Below are 18,302 nucleotides of genomic sequence, written 5' to 3'. Positions count from 1 at the left end.
AAGCTGAGCGAATTGGAAAAAGACTGGATGGATTGCAAAGAGGCTAGATGGACAAACAACACAAAAAGTGGAAAATCAATTCATTAGAAAGACGACAGAACTTTCGCTCGAAGATATTAAAGAAACTAAAATATAGAAAAATAAGAAAGATGGACAAGTTGTAGAACGACGGAGAAACTGTTACGAAGAAAAACTAAGAAATTACAGAATTCTGAAGAATTGAGACGTCCAAAAGTGAAAATATAAAAGTGCGAAATACAAAATGCGAAAATATATAGAAACAGTTTCTGAGATGGTTAAAGTGGTGGAAAAATGTTCCTTAATTCAGCAAATATCAAGTAGGTATAGGAAAGCATGCAAAGCTACTAAAGTAAGGAAGGCAATTTCTCAACATTTTCACAAATCGATTTTGCTAACATTCTTCTACCTAAATGTGAATGACCGTTTATTCACCGTGCTCATAAAAATAGTTTTTCAGACAATTGCTCTACATGTGATGTTATGAAAGCTATGAAAGTTAATTAGAATCTTTCTTTCAAACATTATGACTATGCCAACTCGCTCTCATAGAAATATTTCAGAAAATTTAAAGGTCGCAATATTCTTAAATAATCTAGTTTGTAGTCTCGTGGAATTTTTTGTCACGTTTCTTCACTAGGCTAGCGACAGTATAAGCATAAGAATTCAAAGCGTTCACACCGCTTTATAAAAATATTTAACTTAGAATTCTTAAGGTAATTTAATCTCTAAGCATTAATTCGATACATAAATCTACGCATATAAAAAATCGTTTAAATATAATGAAGTTCGTCTGCTATGCCGTCATAACGTTATAATGTAATTTCTATCTTTTTGTATTTTTCACTTTGTCAAACTGTTGATTTCCGAATATCAACGAAACCTGTACATTCGATGAACGTTTAACGAATAAATAAAGATATAAATAAAGTTGAACGCGAGCGTTTGGGGACTCGTTTCTATCATTTTTAAATCTATTCTAACGTGTATTTATTTCAAGGAGTTAAAAAATTACAGATCGATGACCCGCGTAAATTTCTATGTACATACTTAACATACCAAAAGGAATGGTGTATTTGCAAAACGCTCTTAAACTATTTTCGGACAACTATACATGGAAGAGGAATGAAATGCCGTTTAATTTAATTCTATAGAAATAATTTCACGCCAGTTTCGCAATATTCTACCATGATACGTGACTGTTTTAGAGTTAAATACTTATGCTTCGAAATATCGTTAATCAACGCCCTAAATGCCGACTGTGTGTCGCTTTATATTCTTCGCATTAATATAAGTAACGATTTCAATTTTATTTTTCAAGAGCCTTGCATTTCGATAGAGAATATATAACACACGAGCATTAAAAAAAATCGACGTATTGCGTTTTCATTGCATCGACTTCGCATCAGAACCTGTTCAATTTTACACTCAGTACGGTGCACATACTTGGTTCTATACTCAACGAACTTCTTTCATCGTAAAAGACACCACCAAGCTTCCGGAATAAATAACTCACGTGAAATCCTTCCACCGCTTTAATTAAAGTCATTCTTTTGGGTAAGAAAAAGGAAGGGAAAAGCCGGAAGAGAAAATAAAGAAAAAGGTCTATCATTAAAGTAGGCGTCGACGAGATAAGTTAGCTCGGTAAAAATTTCAAATACTGGCATTAGCGAGTCTCTAAGCGTTTACTTAATCGTGTATATCACCTAAGCTTAAGCGGGTGCACAGTGTACAGTGTACAGTGTACATGTAGAGGAAGCAATAAAAACTGCAGGTTGCTATAATGCCGTATTCCGTTCGCCTTTATCGTCGCGATATTGCGTATCACAGATTTATGTTTTCTTCTATAACGTATTCCTTTAATATTGTTTACGTTCGTTGCACCGTGATCTACTTTTCAGTTGAAGATAATAACGGATGCGGGGAAAACTTTTACTGCGCTTTGCGTATTTTCTGAGGCGAGGGACAACGAGCTAAGAAGGATAAATCTGGAAGGCGGAACAGAAACAAAGGAAACAAACGAGACAATTTCGACCTCGATTAGAAACATAAGATCGCTCGAAAAGAGAACGATCAGGATGTTAACGACAAATAGACCGATAATGATAAATAAAAGGCTTATAGTCGAATCCTCCTTGAGAATTTTCCTTGTCTCTTGAGTCGTACGAACACGAAATTATCGCAAATAGGTGAAAAATACCGTGAAAATCTTGCTATATATTTCGAAAATATTCACAGTCACAAATGTCGTATAAATTTTTCTCACGTGTTCGTAAGAAACCGTACTTTTCACGGACAGGTATAAACGAGTTGTTCTTATTTAATCAAAAGGAGGAACAATGCCTCGGTTGCTGTCATAAATCTCTCGTGTCCAATAGATTTATTCAGTATATAGTCGAGCAACAGGCAACTATCTTCCGCCACCAAAACTTTTCACGAACAGCTTATTATCGAACTTTCCGAGGTAGCTTATTACCTATATTAAATATCGTAAAATTCTTAACTTCCGCGGAATGTTCGCGTCAGCGTCGGATTAGTATCTTGGACATAACGTGCACTTCCTGTTTCGTAATAAGCCACTTTATTAATCGTAGCACGACAAAACTTTTCTCTCGCATTTACTATGTCCTTTTTCCTTTTTCAATAAATTTTTCTCGGTCTTCCTTTAATAATAATCAATCAATAATCTAATAATAATAATCAATCGGGGCTTAACAAAATGTACCTAAAGAATAATCACTTAATGGAGTAACTAATTTATTATACATACCTATAAGTATGGAATGTCAAAGTCAGAACACGAGATACACTACCGTTCAAAAGTATCTACATAGACACTTGGTTATATTTCACGAAATGTAATTCATGAGAACAATAATATTATGAAAAGACATTTATACTATAAAGTTATTATCCTCTTTACGCCAGTCATATTCTGTAAGTAAAACGATTAGAAACATATCGTGGGAGATGTTTCATATTCTCGATATACTTGACATAGAATCATGTAAAATCGAGCGGACCTCGTCGGGAATAACGCTTTATAAATAATTTAAGAAGCCATCCAATCGAGCAACGGTATTAAGAAAGAGCAGGACTTATTTTAATGCTTCGTCGTCCTGATATTTCAGTATCGGTATCCGATAAAAATTCAAAATCGATAAACTAACTCGTCCGAGTCGACGAATTACAACACTTCTGGTATTTCAAATCCTGCCTAAATGTGTCAACTTGCTAGTCAATCGTCTTCTTCGCATTGACCTTAGTTCGATCATGTCAAACACAAGTTATTTACGATATCGCGCAAAAGCAACTCGATTAAGTTTTATTCGATTAGGATCAGCAATCAAAAAATGTATTTTTTCAAAATATATTTTTAATACTTTAAGGATCGAACGTCCTTGTCTTAAAACAACAAGTTTTCTATAAAAAGATACTAGTAAATACACATTTCGAAAATAAGAGTACTATGTAATATCAGATGAAACTTTTAGTACTCGTGTTTTTAAATTAAGGAACCGAAGTGCTTTCAAATTAAATTACTGTAGTGCTAAAACTGACATATTCATTCAAATAACGGCTTCGAATACTTTGTTTTTGCAATTATTTAAACATGTAAATGTGTCGATGCAAAACTATAATCACCTATACGCAATATAACACAGTATCTACGCGCTAATAAGTACACACGAAAGGTAATCCCTTCGTTCCAAGTATTTTTTCAGGTATATGTCACTTTTTGAAAAATTGTGTTATCTTACAGCTATTATGTTTTTCTGCTTATCGAGTAGGAAATCCACCCTTAGCGAGTGACTCTTGAAAATGGCTGACACTCGGAGAAATGTAAAAAGCCAGGCCATTTTCTTGTAACTTTTCGAAACCGGGACAGAACAAAGGATGTAAGCACATCAAGGGTCATTCGAGAATTAAATACCAATCTTAAATTACAATAATGCGAAAGTTTCCCGTTATAGACTCGATACAAGAATTTTATTTTTCCTCGGCTCGGTGCTGAGTAGACGTTTATTCCTTGCTTTCATTTCCACGTAATGCCGCCACCATCAATTTACTTTGCTCCCGGCCACTCGACAGACTGCTTGTCCCACGGCGATTGTCACTTCTACTTATAATACTTTCCGATCCTATTACCGTTGTTATGAGACAAATAGGTCAAGCTTGTCTCCTTCAAGACCCCACGGCTTGACTTTGAGCTTATCTTTGTTCCAGAATTCCTCTTTCTGCCCCTTTTGTCCTGCAGTTTACCTCACGAATGCTACCTTACCCCCTTTAATTCAAAAGTGTCATGCCTCTTATTTCATTATTCCGTGACTTCTCAGTTCGGCTCTTTTACTTAAACTTTCCATTCTTCCCTTCCTTCTTTCCGTATTTTCCTTTTTGCTATCCCTTTCCTTTCATTTTCTTTACGTTTCTTCTGTTTCTTTCCTTCTCTGTCGGTTGCTGTCGCTTGACATTTTTTCCGTTCCTTCCTCCGTACTTTTGACATGGCGCGGAAAAGAGGTTTAAAAGTCTCGAGAACGAACAGCATCCAGCTAATTATTGTAATTTCATGCTTTTGGGATACGATCTCCCGCTGGCCGCGGCGGCTTCTAATTGGACTTGCACTCTGTTCGTCGACAGCAGCTTTGAATAGGAATTTTGCGCGACAGCGACAACGAACCGAAGATTTATTCTGCCGCTTTTTCATTCAAAGACGTGATTCTAATAATTGTTATGAGAACGGTGGTGAGACGACATTTTCTCACCGGGTTATGTCATGTCGCGTCGTATCGTTCGTGAAAGAGATCGAGAAAGGGTAGTTTCTAACACGTCGCGGGTGACAGTGTAAAGGAAAAAACGAAACTAGTATTCTTATTTATACGATTTTTCGACCTCACAAAATTTTGATCTTAACAGTGGTTCTGTATTCTGAAATTTCTCCGAGTACATTAACGATTTATTTACTACACACACACACACACACACACACACACACACACACACACACACACACACACACACACACACACACACGCGCGCGCGCGCGCGCGCGCGCGCGCACACACGCACACGCACACACGCACACGCACACGCACACACGCACACACACACGCACGCACGCACGCACGCACGCACACGCACACGCACACGCACACGCACACGCACACGCACACGCACACGCACACGCACACGCACACGCACACGCACACGCACACAAGGAAAGCTGTTTGATAAAAAAAGAGCGATCCAGTAAGGAATCCGATTCTTGTGAATTTTCATTGAATATTTCTTGTTGTTTCGTTGAACGATTATAATAGAATATTTCGATTTATTTCTTGGATATCGATAGGAAAGGTTAGCATTGTTGAGGATCGAGGCGGAAAAATAGAGGAAGCAATACGTTCCCTAGATATACTGGATGAAAAGAAATGACAAGCAGTTACAAGTTACAATCAAATTGCATCCAACAAACTAGGAAAAAGTCAGTGTTTTTCTCGGAATTCGTTCATCTTGAAACAACCTTAAGAAACCATGAAACTTCTTTGTACTCAGATAGTTATATGTATGTATGTCTGTATGCAGAACGATTCTAAAGTTTTTCACGTGGAAAACAGGTTGTTTTCGAAAGGATAAATTAATAAAATTGGAAAATTTTATATCTGTTTCTGCTGAAAATCACGATACCAAATAGTACATTTAATAGACTGAGTTTATCCAACAATAAGTGGAAAATTTGAATAAACGGCGGTACGCTAATTTTTACCAAATATGTATGTATGTATTTATGAAAATACATTTTTCTGAAATATAAATTAATCCCACATAAATAACTTAAAAGAAATTACTTTTAAATTCAGTTTAGACAGTTAGGGCTATTAAAAGAAAGTTATTGCATTATAATAAATATCGTAAATATCGTAATTTGTATTATTACGTAAGTCGTAAATGAATTAAATGTCCGTATCATTGTAAAATATATTAAATTGATGTCGTGTTGTGCTTTATCGCCTGTACTCCATCATTTCTGATGTATGTATTTAAAAATTTATATGTTTGGAAGAGGAAACTTTGTTAAACACCGAATGTACTACTACACATCAACGAAGCAAATAGTAACTGATACGAAATGTAAAAACATTTCATTAAGTCTAGATCAAATATTCCATTTGCCAATCTAGTAGCTTTACAAGTTTCGAGTCGACAAATTTTGCAACTGATACTGGAAAATTACTAGTAAATTTTAAATAAGGAAGGAACTTTGTTACGATCGAAACGACAATTAAAATTCCGTAAATATCTGGATGATTTAAAAATTGTATTTCATATCAACGTTGAGTTTGAGTAACTTTCATATTTAGTTATTAATTAGAATCACGGGATCGATTTTTCCAGATTTCCACGACTATGAAATATTCTGTTTACTGAACAAAACTAATCTTGCTTCCTGCTCTCCGCTTCGGTCAGTCTTTACCAACTGTGCCTCACTTAGTAAATGAACGTCATGTTATGTTTTTTCTTTAAATTACAGTGAGCAAGATATGCAAATCTAAAACGTTTCTCACATGCATTGTATCTGTTTCAGGCGGTGCTTTTCCACCCGAATTCGCTGATACTATACAAAATGTAACAGTATCGCTGGGAAGGGACGCAACTTTCACGTGTCTGGTCAATCATTTGGGGGGCTACAGGGTAAGTTTCCCTTAGTGAAAATTCATCAAACCGCAGACATACAAAATTCTTCTGACGAAGAATTTTCGTGTGGAACACACAATACTAACCACATTTTTGAATGAATACATTTAACTTTCTTTTCTCGTCTACCTTACTATCATTTTATTCGTCATGTAAAGGTTTTAGGAAAGATTCATTGCGAATCGCAATCTTGAATTGTGATTTATTCAGATCTTTTCACGTTTCAGGATCGGACACAAAATCGTAGTAGCTCTTGAAGTAGAGGGATGATGCATTGGAACTTAATTTCTTTTATACAATTTTCTTTTCAAACTCTTCCTTACATCTGCTACGTGGATTTATAAACGAAATACTGTGTAACTTTGTTTTAAGGAGATATTCATATGATTATAAATATAATAATAGTAGAAATATTTAAAAATGTCCTCTATCTTGTATGGTGCATCTAATGAAAATCCAATCAATAGTAAATGCACATTAATAAATAGCTTATTAAACCCATGACTAGCAAATATAGCATGTACTTGAGAATCTTTTTTGTACAAATCGTGGTTTGGAATCTATTTCTCTGGACCGAATACAAACGTACAGAAAGAAAAATCGATCATGGTAAATTTTAGATCACATTCTTTTGTCCAAGTAAGGAATCTTTGTCACGAAAACCAATTTCTCAAACAACTCATATGTCACTAAATTCACGAGCACTCTTTTTAATTCGATGTCCGTCCTGCCGCCACATCCTTATGTTTGAACACAAAAATAGAGCCATTTCCCCTGTGGTATTGGATTTCATATCCACAACGAAGACAATTTCGTTACGCATCATCGTGTGTACATTACTATCTACCCCTCCCTCATGAAGAGGAATATTATGACGGAAGGAATAACAGATTGAAAAATCTTAATTTTGCGCTTTAACGAGTTCGGCTGGAACGGTGTAAATTTAACTATATCGTTATCCATATTATATAGATAACGACGCCAGATTATTCTTTGCACGCATTACCATTTTGCTTTAAGTAGGACTTAAATCGTAAATGTAAGAACACAGCTGGTATATCTGTTGGGAATACTAGCTAAACTAGCTAAACTAGTTAAAGCGGTAGCTCTCTTGCTATAATCAATTAATCAGTTGCTCCGAATTGTCGAAGCTTGTTTGACACCGAATACAACTATATATCCTAGTTGTAAATGAATTTAAATTTAACGACTCAAACCCATCAAGTTGATTAGAGTTCAGCTAATTTATCGACGTGCCAACGCCCATGCCGCGCTGAGTGCACTCGTTCCCGTCAGATCACGAAAGTTAAGCAGCGCCGGGCACGGGGATAGTACTTGGATGAGTAATCGCCTGGGAACTCCGTGTGGCGTTGGCGAAGCGCGCTGGGTCCGCCGCGCCCCCAGTGGGGTTCGGGCTTGGACGCTGGCGGCTCAGCGCCTCGGGGCCGCCAGCGCCTCCGGTAGGGGAACCGGACTGCCTGGCACAGTGGCTCCGGTGTAACGTTAATTCACATCAGAAACCAGCCCACACACAGCAGATAGGATGACACCCAGATGTCTGCACATCCTTGGCGCGTACCCACAATAGTCTTAAGTACCCACCAGGGGTCTTGGAATTTTCATAGTGAAGGTCCTTCGGCCCAAGCGAGTATCTCTTGTTTTAGATTTCCTTTTACGTTTATTATTTACCACGTATTAACATGGAAAGTTGGTTTTCCTCACATCTGGTATGTTCCGTTAGCAACTTTCTCACGAGGGCGGCTAAAACCCTTCCTGGTCCACCAACCGTCTTATTATCTAATCGGAGACGGTGTCTACTGCCCTCACTTCTTTTTTTTTTTTATTTATTTGTTGAAATTACAATCAATTCTCGCGTTGAGAATTTTCAGTAATTTTTCTGGCGTGGCGCAGAGACATGGCTGTTTATTTACAATAAGTTAATACTTATTATAGATAGGTATAATTTATAAGTATTATAAGTAAGTGCATACGCTTAATTTGGATAACTAAATGAATCTAGCTTTTAGGTCTAGCGGGTAGTGCCTCTTCAGCCTGCGAATCTGGTCCGTCGTATCAAGTAGTCCAGTGATTAAGGGGTTTCGGTGTTTGTTGACTCTTTTGCTATATCTGTCGCTATATTTTGCTATTTCCTCTTTGACTGTGGGTATCTTGAGTTCGCGATGGATAGTTTCGTTGGTAACATACCAAGGTGCGTTTATTAAGGATCTTAGCGTTTTCGATTGGAAGCGTTGTAGTATTTCGATGTTGGAGTTACTTGCTGTTACTCATAGTTGGATTCCGTAGGTCCAGACAGATTTTATTACGTTTTTGTAGAGGGTAATTTTATTCTGTATGTTTAGTTTGGAGCGTCGGCCCGTGAGCCAATAGAATTTTTTTAGTTTGCCCTTTAGTTGCTTCGTTTTATCTGAGATGTGTTTCTTCCACGTTAGTCTCCTGTCCAGGGTCATGCCCAGGTATCGGACTGAGTCCCTGCTAGCAACTGTTGCATTGTTGATGGTGACCTGGGGGCAGGTTTGTTTTCGGAGCGTGAAGGTTATATGTGAGGATTTCTTTTCGTTAATTTTGAAGCCCCATTTACGAAACCACTTTTCCATGGAGTCGAGACTTCGCTGGAGAGTGGATGAGGCTATTACCGGGCCTGCGTGGGTAGCTAATAGCGCTGTGTCGTCTGCAAATGTCGCTATTGTTATATCGTTTGATATAGGTAGGTCGGCAGTGTAGATGGAGTACAGTAGGGGCCCGAGGACACTACCTTGGGGTATGCCGGATTCTATTGGGAATATTGCGGAAGTGGCGTCTAGGCATTTAACCATGAATTGTCTATTGGTTAGGTAGGATTTTAGGATGGAGTAGTAGGGGTGAGGTAGGATCTTTTTAAGCTTGTATAGTAGCCCTTCATGCCATACTTTGTCGAATGCCTGTTGGATGTCTAGGAAAACCGTTGAGCAATATTTTTTCTTTTCGAGTGTTTGGCTGATCGTATGAGTTATGCGGTGGATTTGCTCTACTGTTGAATGTTGTTTTCGGAAGCCGAATGGGTGATCTGGGAGTGTTTTCAAGTTCTCTAGGAGTGGAAGGAGTCGATTCGTGAGCATCTTCTCGAATAGTTTGGACAGGGTAGGTAAAAGACTGATTGGGCGATAGGAGCTGGTTTCGTATATCGGTTTACCGGGTTTAGGGATGAAGGTAATCAATGAGATTTTCTAGGCCTTAGGATAGTGTTCAAGGCGAAGGATAGCATTAAAAATCGATGTGATGAGTGCAATCCCTTTTATGGGAAATTCCCTGATTGCTTTATTGCCTATTAGGTCGTGCCCTGCTGCTTTCTTGGGGTTTAGGCGACTGATTGATTCTATAGTCTCTGCAGAAGTGAAGGGTTCAATAGAAGGGTTCAACATTTGGAAGGAGGTGTGCAGGTATTCAGTAACGTCCGCGGCATCTTTGGAGGAATGGGGTTTGAATACTTTAGACAAGTATTTGGCAAACAGGTCGGTTTTTTCTATAGGTCTACGCGCCCATCCACCTTGCGGACGGCGGATTGGAGGGATTATTTGTGGGGGGCGCGTGAGTTTCCTGGAGGCCTTCCATAGTGAGTAGTTGGAGTCAGCTGTGGGGCATAAACTGGCGAGATATTTTTGGAAACAGACGTTTTTGTAATTTTTTATGGTTTTGAATAGCTTTCTAGTTGCGTTGTTTAGTTTGCGTTTGTCATCCGGTGTTCTATGGGTCTGCCATACTCTTCTTAGTCTACGTTTTTCTGCTAATTTTTTTTAGTATGTATTGGGGATATTCATGTTTGCTGGTAGACGTCTTTGTCGGTGTGGAGAGGTGGATGGCGTTTATTATGCTCGTGTTGAAATATTCCGTGGCTGCTTCGATTTCTTCCTTAGTTTTTAGTGAAGTTAAGGCTGAAGTTGAGTGAGTAAAGACTTCTGTAAAGAGTTGCCAGTTGGTGTGTTGGTTGTGAATGGAGCTATTATCATGTGAATGGATCAGAGGAGAGATCAGCCGAGGAGTTGATTTGGACGTGTCTTGATGAGATATTTTTAGTTACGAAGAAGTCAAGAAGGTCGGGTATTTTGTTGGTGTCAGTGGGCCAGTATGTGGGTTCGTATGTGGTGAGGTAGTTGAGGTTGTTGTTTATTATGCTGTTTAAGAGGTTTTTGCCTCTTGCTGTAACCAGTCTGCTGCCCCATTGGATGTGCTTGGCGTTATAGTCTCCTCCAGCTATGAATCTATTGCCCAGGGTGTCCAGGAAGTTATCAAAGTCTTCTTTGGCGATGGAGTGTCTGGGAGGGCTGTATACTGCTGAGGTGGTGATTGTGCGATGACAGTCTGCTACGTTTGTTGCTTGGAGGAATGATGTCTTTCTGGAATGATGGAAGTTCGTAGTGCTTAATACTTGCTTTGATTATTATTCCGGTGCCACCGTGGGCCTTTCCGCTGGGGTGTTGGGTATGTTAGAATTTGTAACCATTTATTTTCAGGTAGTTTTTGTCGGTGAAGTGGGTTTCCGATACGAGCATTACGTCGATTTGCTGGTGTTTTAGGAAGAGTTCTAGTTCAAGTTTGTGTTGCGCTAGACCGTTGGCGTTCCAAAGAGCTATGCGCCTTGGTTTTATTTTGCGTCGGGGCGTATTAATTTATCCATGATGAGTGTTAGTAGCGATAGCAAATTATTTATTTGCTCTGATTGTTTCTCTATTAGCTTTTCAAGCCTAGAGAAGTTTTCTGTGTTAGGTGGGTTGGGGACACTATTTTGGGGAAGATTCCTTTGGCTATTCGGGTTATTTTGGATGCCTTGTACTGCTTGGGCATAGGAGGTTGAGGTGGTAATGAATTTGGTAGGGCTGGGTGTTTGGTTGGTTGAGGGGATAGGGTAATCGTGAATTTCGGCGGGCTGGGTGTTTGGTTGGTTACCTCTTTTGCTCTGAGTTTAGGGTACCTGTTTGTGTATAGAGTTTTATAGGCTGAGCAGCCTTTGTAGTTGGCAGGATGGTCACCTTGACAGTGGATGCATTTCGCTGGGGTTTCCGGTGATTTGGCGCACTGGTCAGTGGAGTGAGTGCCTGCACATTTAACGCAGCGGAAAGCATGGTTGCAGTATTTCTGCGTATGACCGTACCTTTGGCACCTTTTGCATTGCACTATTTCTTTTTTCAGAAGCGGTGGTTTGAATTTTACTATCGCGTTCATTAGGCGACTGATATTGTAGATTTCCTTATTGTTCGGCTTTTGTTTTATATCTATGAAAAATAAGGATAACGGGTCTTTCGAGACTCTATGCCTTATATTACTTACGTTGATGACTTCGTGGCCGAGTTTTGAGAGTTCGTATTTGAGTTCGTCTATGTCTGCTGAGTGGTGGATGTTTCGTAGGACCACCCGGAAAGGCCTTTCCTGTTTGAGTTGGTAGGTGAGGAAGTTGGCGTTCAGGGTCCTAAGTATCTTGGTGAGTTTTCTATAAGCTTCTGGGTTCCTCGGCAGTATTTTTACTTTATTGTTATTTATCTTTAGGTTGTAGTCCTCCTTGGAGATATCTCTCTCTAAGGACTTTCTCATTGTCTGTATGTCGATGACGTCATCCACAAATATTGTTGGGGAGGGGGGATTCTCTGTGATTGTTGGTTTGGCGGCGGGTCTGCGATTTCCATGGCGTCGTTAGTGGATTGCAGTACGGCGAACCTGTTGTGGGTGTTTATTTGTATCGTTGATTGTTCGTTCTGGGTGTCGATTGTGTATGGTTTTGCTGTTTCTATTTTCCGTTTCTTGGTAATATTAGCGTCGTTGGTGCGGAGAGTTCTGCTACACTTCTACCACTGGGGAGGTAGCGCGGGGTAGTTGCGAGTCTGCTCCGGAGAGCCTGGTCGCGATTGCTGGGCCATCATCGAGCTAGTTAATTCGTTACGAATATGATTCAAGTATAGGGCTGTATTCTAATCGAACGTCGCACAGAGACAAGTCTGAATGACTGTCTTACTATCGGTTTCGTAACAATACGGCAGTGCCCATATACGCCAATCGCACGGCGATATGAAGAACAGCGATGTAGACAGGAAAGGGTAACAAGGTGGTCGTATGACAATATGATATAGAAAAGGACAATATGTCGGTCATGCGACAATTCGATGGAGAAAAGGCTAACCTAGAAAAAAGAAAGGCTCGTAAGTCGAATTATCCGAAAATAAATATTGACCAGATTCTAGGCACCTGAAAGGGTCGCACAGCAAAATTATACAGTAAGATCGTTTTTGCCTTTGTACCAGTGAGACAACACTAATGCAACGACATCTTTTTTGTCTTAAATTTGTTGTTAATAAAAATTTCATTAACACATTGGTCAGATTTTTCTGCTGAATATAAAACTAAATACGATGTTGTTATAAAATTTGACAATGCGACAGTATCCAATCTCTATATTTATATAAAATTTTATAACATCGTGTTTTTAATCAAAAACATTTTATCAATATGTTAATGAAGTTGTGATTAACAACAAATTTAAAATAAAAGAGTTACGTCGTTGTATTAGTGTTGTTCCGTCCACATGATGGCGAAAGCAACCCTCTCGAGTACCCGAAATCTGGTTAATGTTTACAGCTTGTTATGAGCTTGTTGTCAGGTTCGAACGTTGTGCGTGAAGTGCAACAAAAAATAAAATGGTTCGATTTCCGTCGGTCAATTGTTCAACAACGCTGCTACTAATGTCTATACACGATATTAATACATACATGATACAGTATTGTAATATCGAAAAATAAGGATAGAAATTTTTTTTTCGATTACTTACAATTTATTAATATTAAATTGAATATACAAATATAAATTGGACAGAGAACGATATTTAACGGAAACTAAATGCAATACTCGTATCTATATCAAATAACTTTACAGTTATTTGATCACTCTCGTCACAACGAATCTAACACACACACTCTCTCTCTCTAACAACTCTATCAATTCTCACGACTCTACTCTTCGACGACTCAATTAGCTCTGATCTCCGCCAATACTCCTGCCCGGTCGTGCTCGTTCTTGCTCTCGTCCTCTCACACACATACACACTTTTCGGCTCACATACTCTGGCCTCTCGATTGCTATTCCTTGAAATATGAAACCGTACCTCTGTTTTGACGTTGCTTATCCTTTCTCGCGTCGCTGTTACTAGGCGCTCTTGGATGTAAACAAACCACGAAAGACGACGTACACGGTTTTTTTCTATTTTCAACCGACCTCTAATTCAAATCTATTCTACGATATTACAGTATATGATGTTATATACTAATTAGGTCCAACTACTTTAAAAATTTGCTATCATTTTACTAGTACTTTTATAGGATTAAAAAGTTTGATACTATAAAAACGGAATATAAAAAATGATAAAAAGACGCTCTATCGAACGGTGCAAATAAGTTTTGTAGCCATTGCAGATCTTTTTTGTACTTCACAAATCAATAAAGTATGATTTCTATTCTATTACGAAAGTGTGCATTGCGATACGAAAGAGGATCAAATTTCAAACAGTTCGAGCAACTCGAAATGCATGTCATAGAACATGTTATGTATATCCGTTCGATGTAGAGTTAGTCGGTCGATCGGTTTTGTCTTACGACATTCAATTAGAACATGGGATAAGCCTTTAACTTTTTCCACGAAAGAAATAAGAAAGATAGAACAACGTGGGAGGAACTATAAAAGGAGTAATACAAAATTTCTGTTCGCTATTATTAAATTTATTATTGCTCAGTTTTTCCAACGGTAGCTTTAATATTTTCTACGTTATCAATATTAATTTAATAAATTGATGTTTGTTCGTTTGAAACAAACATCAGCCTATAAGTATGGAAGATGGTTTATCATAATGAGGACCCTCCGTGCAACGCCTGTTTTAATTTCGACGAATCAGAAAAATGGATAGGTGGATTATTATCCACTATTACTATTGCAAAGGGACGACGTTGAAAATTCAAAGGGTAGCGTTCACAGAAGATGAGGGGGAGGAGTGTCTAGCAACAAGCCTGTTCCCTCTTGTTAAGAACGCTTTGGCACAGCTATAAAGAGATAAATAATCTGGTTACGAGCGTCTAATGACATTATGCGAGAGTAAAGTGGTAACGAGCAACTGCTGCTAATTTTTCATTTAAGGCTTAATGTTCAGCCATAGTAAGTCTGACGATACAGATGAAGCGTGCATTCGCAATTTTTGCTAGATTATTTCCTAACTCAGTACCTTCTATCCGACGAATTTTAGGCCAGCCAATTAAACTTATTGCATTATGTTCTGAAAATTCCATTAGAATTGTTCAAGTTACAGATTCATACTTACAGCGATAGAAATAAAATTAATATTAATAAAGAGATTCCAGAGAGAATTCGATTATTCAGAGATTATAGAGAACAGAGGACAAAGGCTCTTATGAAATTAATTTATTATTTAACGATTTTTAGCACTGAATAGTTTATGTGGCTCCTTTTCGTAACTAGCCGTTTAAATTTCTGCATCAGATACGAGTGAGTTTACAGAAATGGAAATTATTTGGCAGTGGTTGTGTCCACATACTTACTCACCAAATTTATGAATTGTAACAAGCTTCAGATTTGGCGAAGGACGTGTCTATTGCTACAAAAGTGACCACACATTTAAATAACTATATGTGATTCTATCAGAATTTTTTAAACGCTACCTACAGGGTCTGAGAAGGTATCTGAGGTAAAAATCTCGTTTAATCAACTGTATTTAAGACTTTATACTTGAAAAATAAACAAATGTTTTCTCACATATTTTATCACAAGGAATTAGATAAAAGGTAATTAGTTTTCTCAAGGATTATTTGCGAAATTTGAACATCCAATATCATACATTACTAGTACGTAGCAATTACCTAGATTATAAACGAACTAATTATCAGTCATGATAATTATTACTTAAACTTGATAGTGAAAAGAAATAGTTAAATTTAAAAAACAATCAATACTTACTAATTATAAACGAAGTAGTTATAAATCTTGACTATTGTCTGTTAAACTTCAAAACAAAATTCATTGCATTTTTAAAACTAATGAACATTTGTTACTTGTATAAACAAATTACTGATTAATCTTACGTTCTGTATTGTAAACTAAAATAAAGAAATTGTTCACTTCAGTTGGTAACAATTAGGACTGAATTATAACTTAACTTAAACACTACATGACATTTTTTAAGTATTAGTATTAGTACTAGTATTCCACATATATATGTCGGAGATGAAAGAACATCGGGATTTCCCGTCTGGAATGTTGGAAAAAACCCCCAATACCCTAGTTCAGACTTTTACTATAGCTACACTTAAGTAATAAAAATAAGAAATAGTTTAGTGTTCCAATCTGGCTTTATAACGATGGGTTCGGGCCCGAAATAGTGAGGAAACTGGCCCAGGCTGGAAAGGTCGCCATAGGCTGGTTGACGGCGAAGGTCGAAGCCATCGAACGGAGACCGTTACAGTGCTACAGGTGCCTTGGGATAGGACACACGGGGAAGACCTGCACCGCCAAGGAGGACAAGGGACACCTGTGCTTCAGATGCGGCGAACCAGGGCACGAGAGCATGCACTACTGCCAGCCCGAAATGCCTGCTCTGCAAGGCGCTTGGAGCACCGTCGGTGCACAGGATGGGGGGACCGGCCTGCACCCCCTCGAAGAAAGGAACGAAAGGAGCCGCCCGCGGATCCACGGCTGCAAGAGGCAGCGAGAAAGGCTCCCCGTCGCAAAGCGACCCTAAGCCCGCGAACAAGGAGGTAGGCACGGAGGAAGCCACAAACAAGGAAAGAACACCAAAGAACTGAGAATGCGCATCCTCCAGACTAACCTGGGAAGGTCAAGGCGAGCACAAGACCTGCTCCACCAAACCATCCGGGAGAGCACGGTCGCCCTAGCGGTGGTGGCGGAACCATACAGAGTTCTGGATGCCCCGGAGTGGGTCGGAGACACGGACGGAATGGTTGCCGTCACCTGGACATCAACGCCCGGGGCGTTCGCCCACGGAGCCCTGCTGGAACGCGGCAACGGGTACGCCGCGGTCGAGTGGGCAGGGATGATGGTGGTGGGGGTGTACGTGTCACTTAACAGCGGACGGGCAGGGTTCGAGGAATTCCTAGACGGAGTTGGCGACTGCGTCAGGCGACGACTCCCCCGACAAGTGCTCGTCCTGGGAGACTTCAACGCGCACTCCACGGAATGGGGGAACGCCAGGACCAACGCACGCGGCCGCACGCTATCAAACTGGGCAGCGGGACTTGGACTTCTGTTAGTGAACAGGGGCTCGACCAGTGCCTGCGTGACGTGCAGAGGGAGCTCCATTGTTGACATAACATGGGCCTCCCCCGAGGATTTCAGGCGGATCTCAGGCTGGAGAGTGGTCAAAGGGGTCGAGACGCTGTCGGACCACCTCTACATATTCATGGAGGTGGACGCGGCTCGCCGAGGGGGAGGCACGCACGCCCACCACCCAGATGGAAAATAAAGGAGAGGAATGAAGATCTACTCCGGGCGGCTGCTATAGCAACAGCTTGGAGCTGGGAGGCCTCGACAACGACGACCGAAGCAGACGTGGAAGAGGAGGCCGAGAACCTCCGCCAAGCCATGACAGCAATCTGCGACGCATCCATGCCACGAGCCATACCGGGCACGGTGCGAAGCAGAGCAGTTTACTGGTGGAACCCCGGCATCGCGGAACTAAGGACGAGATGTGTCCGGTCCCGAAGACAGTACCTAAGGGCCCGCCGCTGGCGACGACGCGACGAAGAAGAAGTCTCCTTGCGCTACCGGGCGTACCGCGCGCTACGGCGCTCGCTACAAAGGGAAATTAAAAAAGCGAAGCACCGTGCCTGGTCCGAACTGGTCGAGACAGTCGAGTCGGACCTATGGGAGAGGCCATACAGGACGGTGACATAGAAACTACGCGCGAAGGGCCCCCTGGCAACGGCGGAAATGGAACCTGCACTGCTGACGCGGATCACCGGAACGCTCTTTCCCCCACAAGAAAACAGAGCGGCGGAACGGCCACGGGAAACGACACGACCGCTGGAATGGAGGGACGACTGGGAAGTCACAGAGGAGGAGATATGGGAGGCAACCAGAAGAATGACCGCCCGCAACGTGGCACCGGGCCCGGACGGAATCCCTGGCCGGATCTGGGGGGGGGGGGAGTCATGGGGGTCATGGCCCCCAGACTCCGGCACCTCTTCACAAGATGCCTGAGGGAGAGAGTCTACCCCCGAGCGTGGCGGATGGCGAGGCTGGTCCTGCTCCATAAAGAGGGCCGACCGACGACCTCGCCGTCAGCGTACCGGCCGATATGCCTACTGGACGAGGTCGGCAAACTACTCGAGAGGGTAGTCGCCGCCCGCTTGGAACGACACATAGCGGGCCAAGTGCCAGGTTTGCACGAAAGCCAGTACGGCTTCCGGAAGGGGCGCTCGACGATTGACGCGGTCAGACGCGTGCGAGCGTTTGCGGAGGACATGGTCTCCCGGAAAGGCGTGGCGCTGGCGGTTTCCCTGGACATCGTCAACGCGTTCAACACCATGCCATGG

General features: G+C 40.7%; 1 protein-coding gene and 1 non-coding gene across 2 annotated transcripts in view; both read left to right on the top strand.

The window, feature by feature from the left end:
• Nucleotides 1-18,302, top strand: part of LOC126876605 (lachesin-like) — an 89,203-nt gene that overhangs the window by 12,292 nt on the left and 58,609 nt on the right. Inside the window, exon 2 of the mRNA XM_050639517.1 lies at nt 6,599-6,705. Within this exon, the coding sequence (XP_050495474.1) occupies nt 6,599-6,705 (107 nt within the window). The remainder of the gene's footprint in view (nt 1-6,598; nt 6,706-18,302) is intronic.
• On the top strand, nt 7,964-8,084 carry LOC126876609 (5S ribosomal RNA). Its single transcript, XR_007694365.1, has one exon. It is a non-coding gene; the product is annotated as a 5S ribosomal RNA (ribosomal RNA).

Source organism: Bombus huntii, unplaced genomic scaffold (genome assembly GCF_024542735.1).
Source record: "Bombus huntii isolate Logan2020A unplaced genomic scaffold, iyBomHunt1.1 ctg00000085.1, whole genome shotgun sequence".
NCBI classification, from domain to species: Eukaryota; Metazoa; Arthropoda; class Insecta; order Hymenoptera; family Apidae; genus Bombus; species Bombus huntii.
The sequence above is the reverse complement of the archived record's forward strand: the minus strand, read 5'-3'. Positions and strand labels throughout refer to the sequence as shown.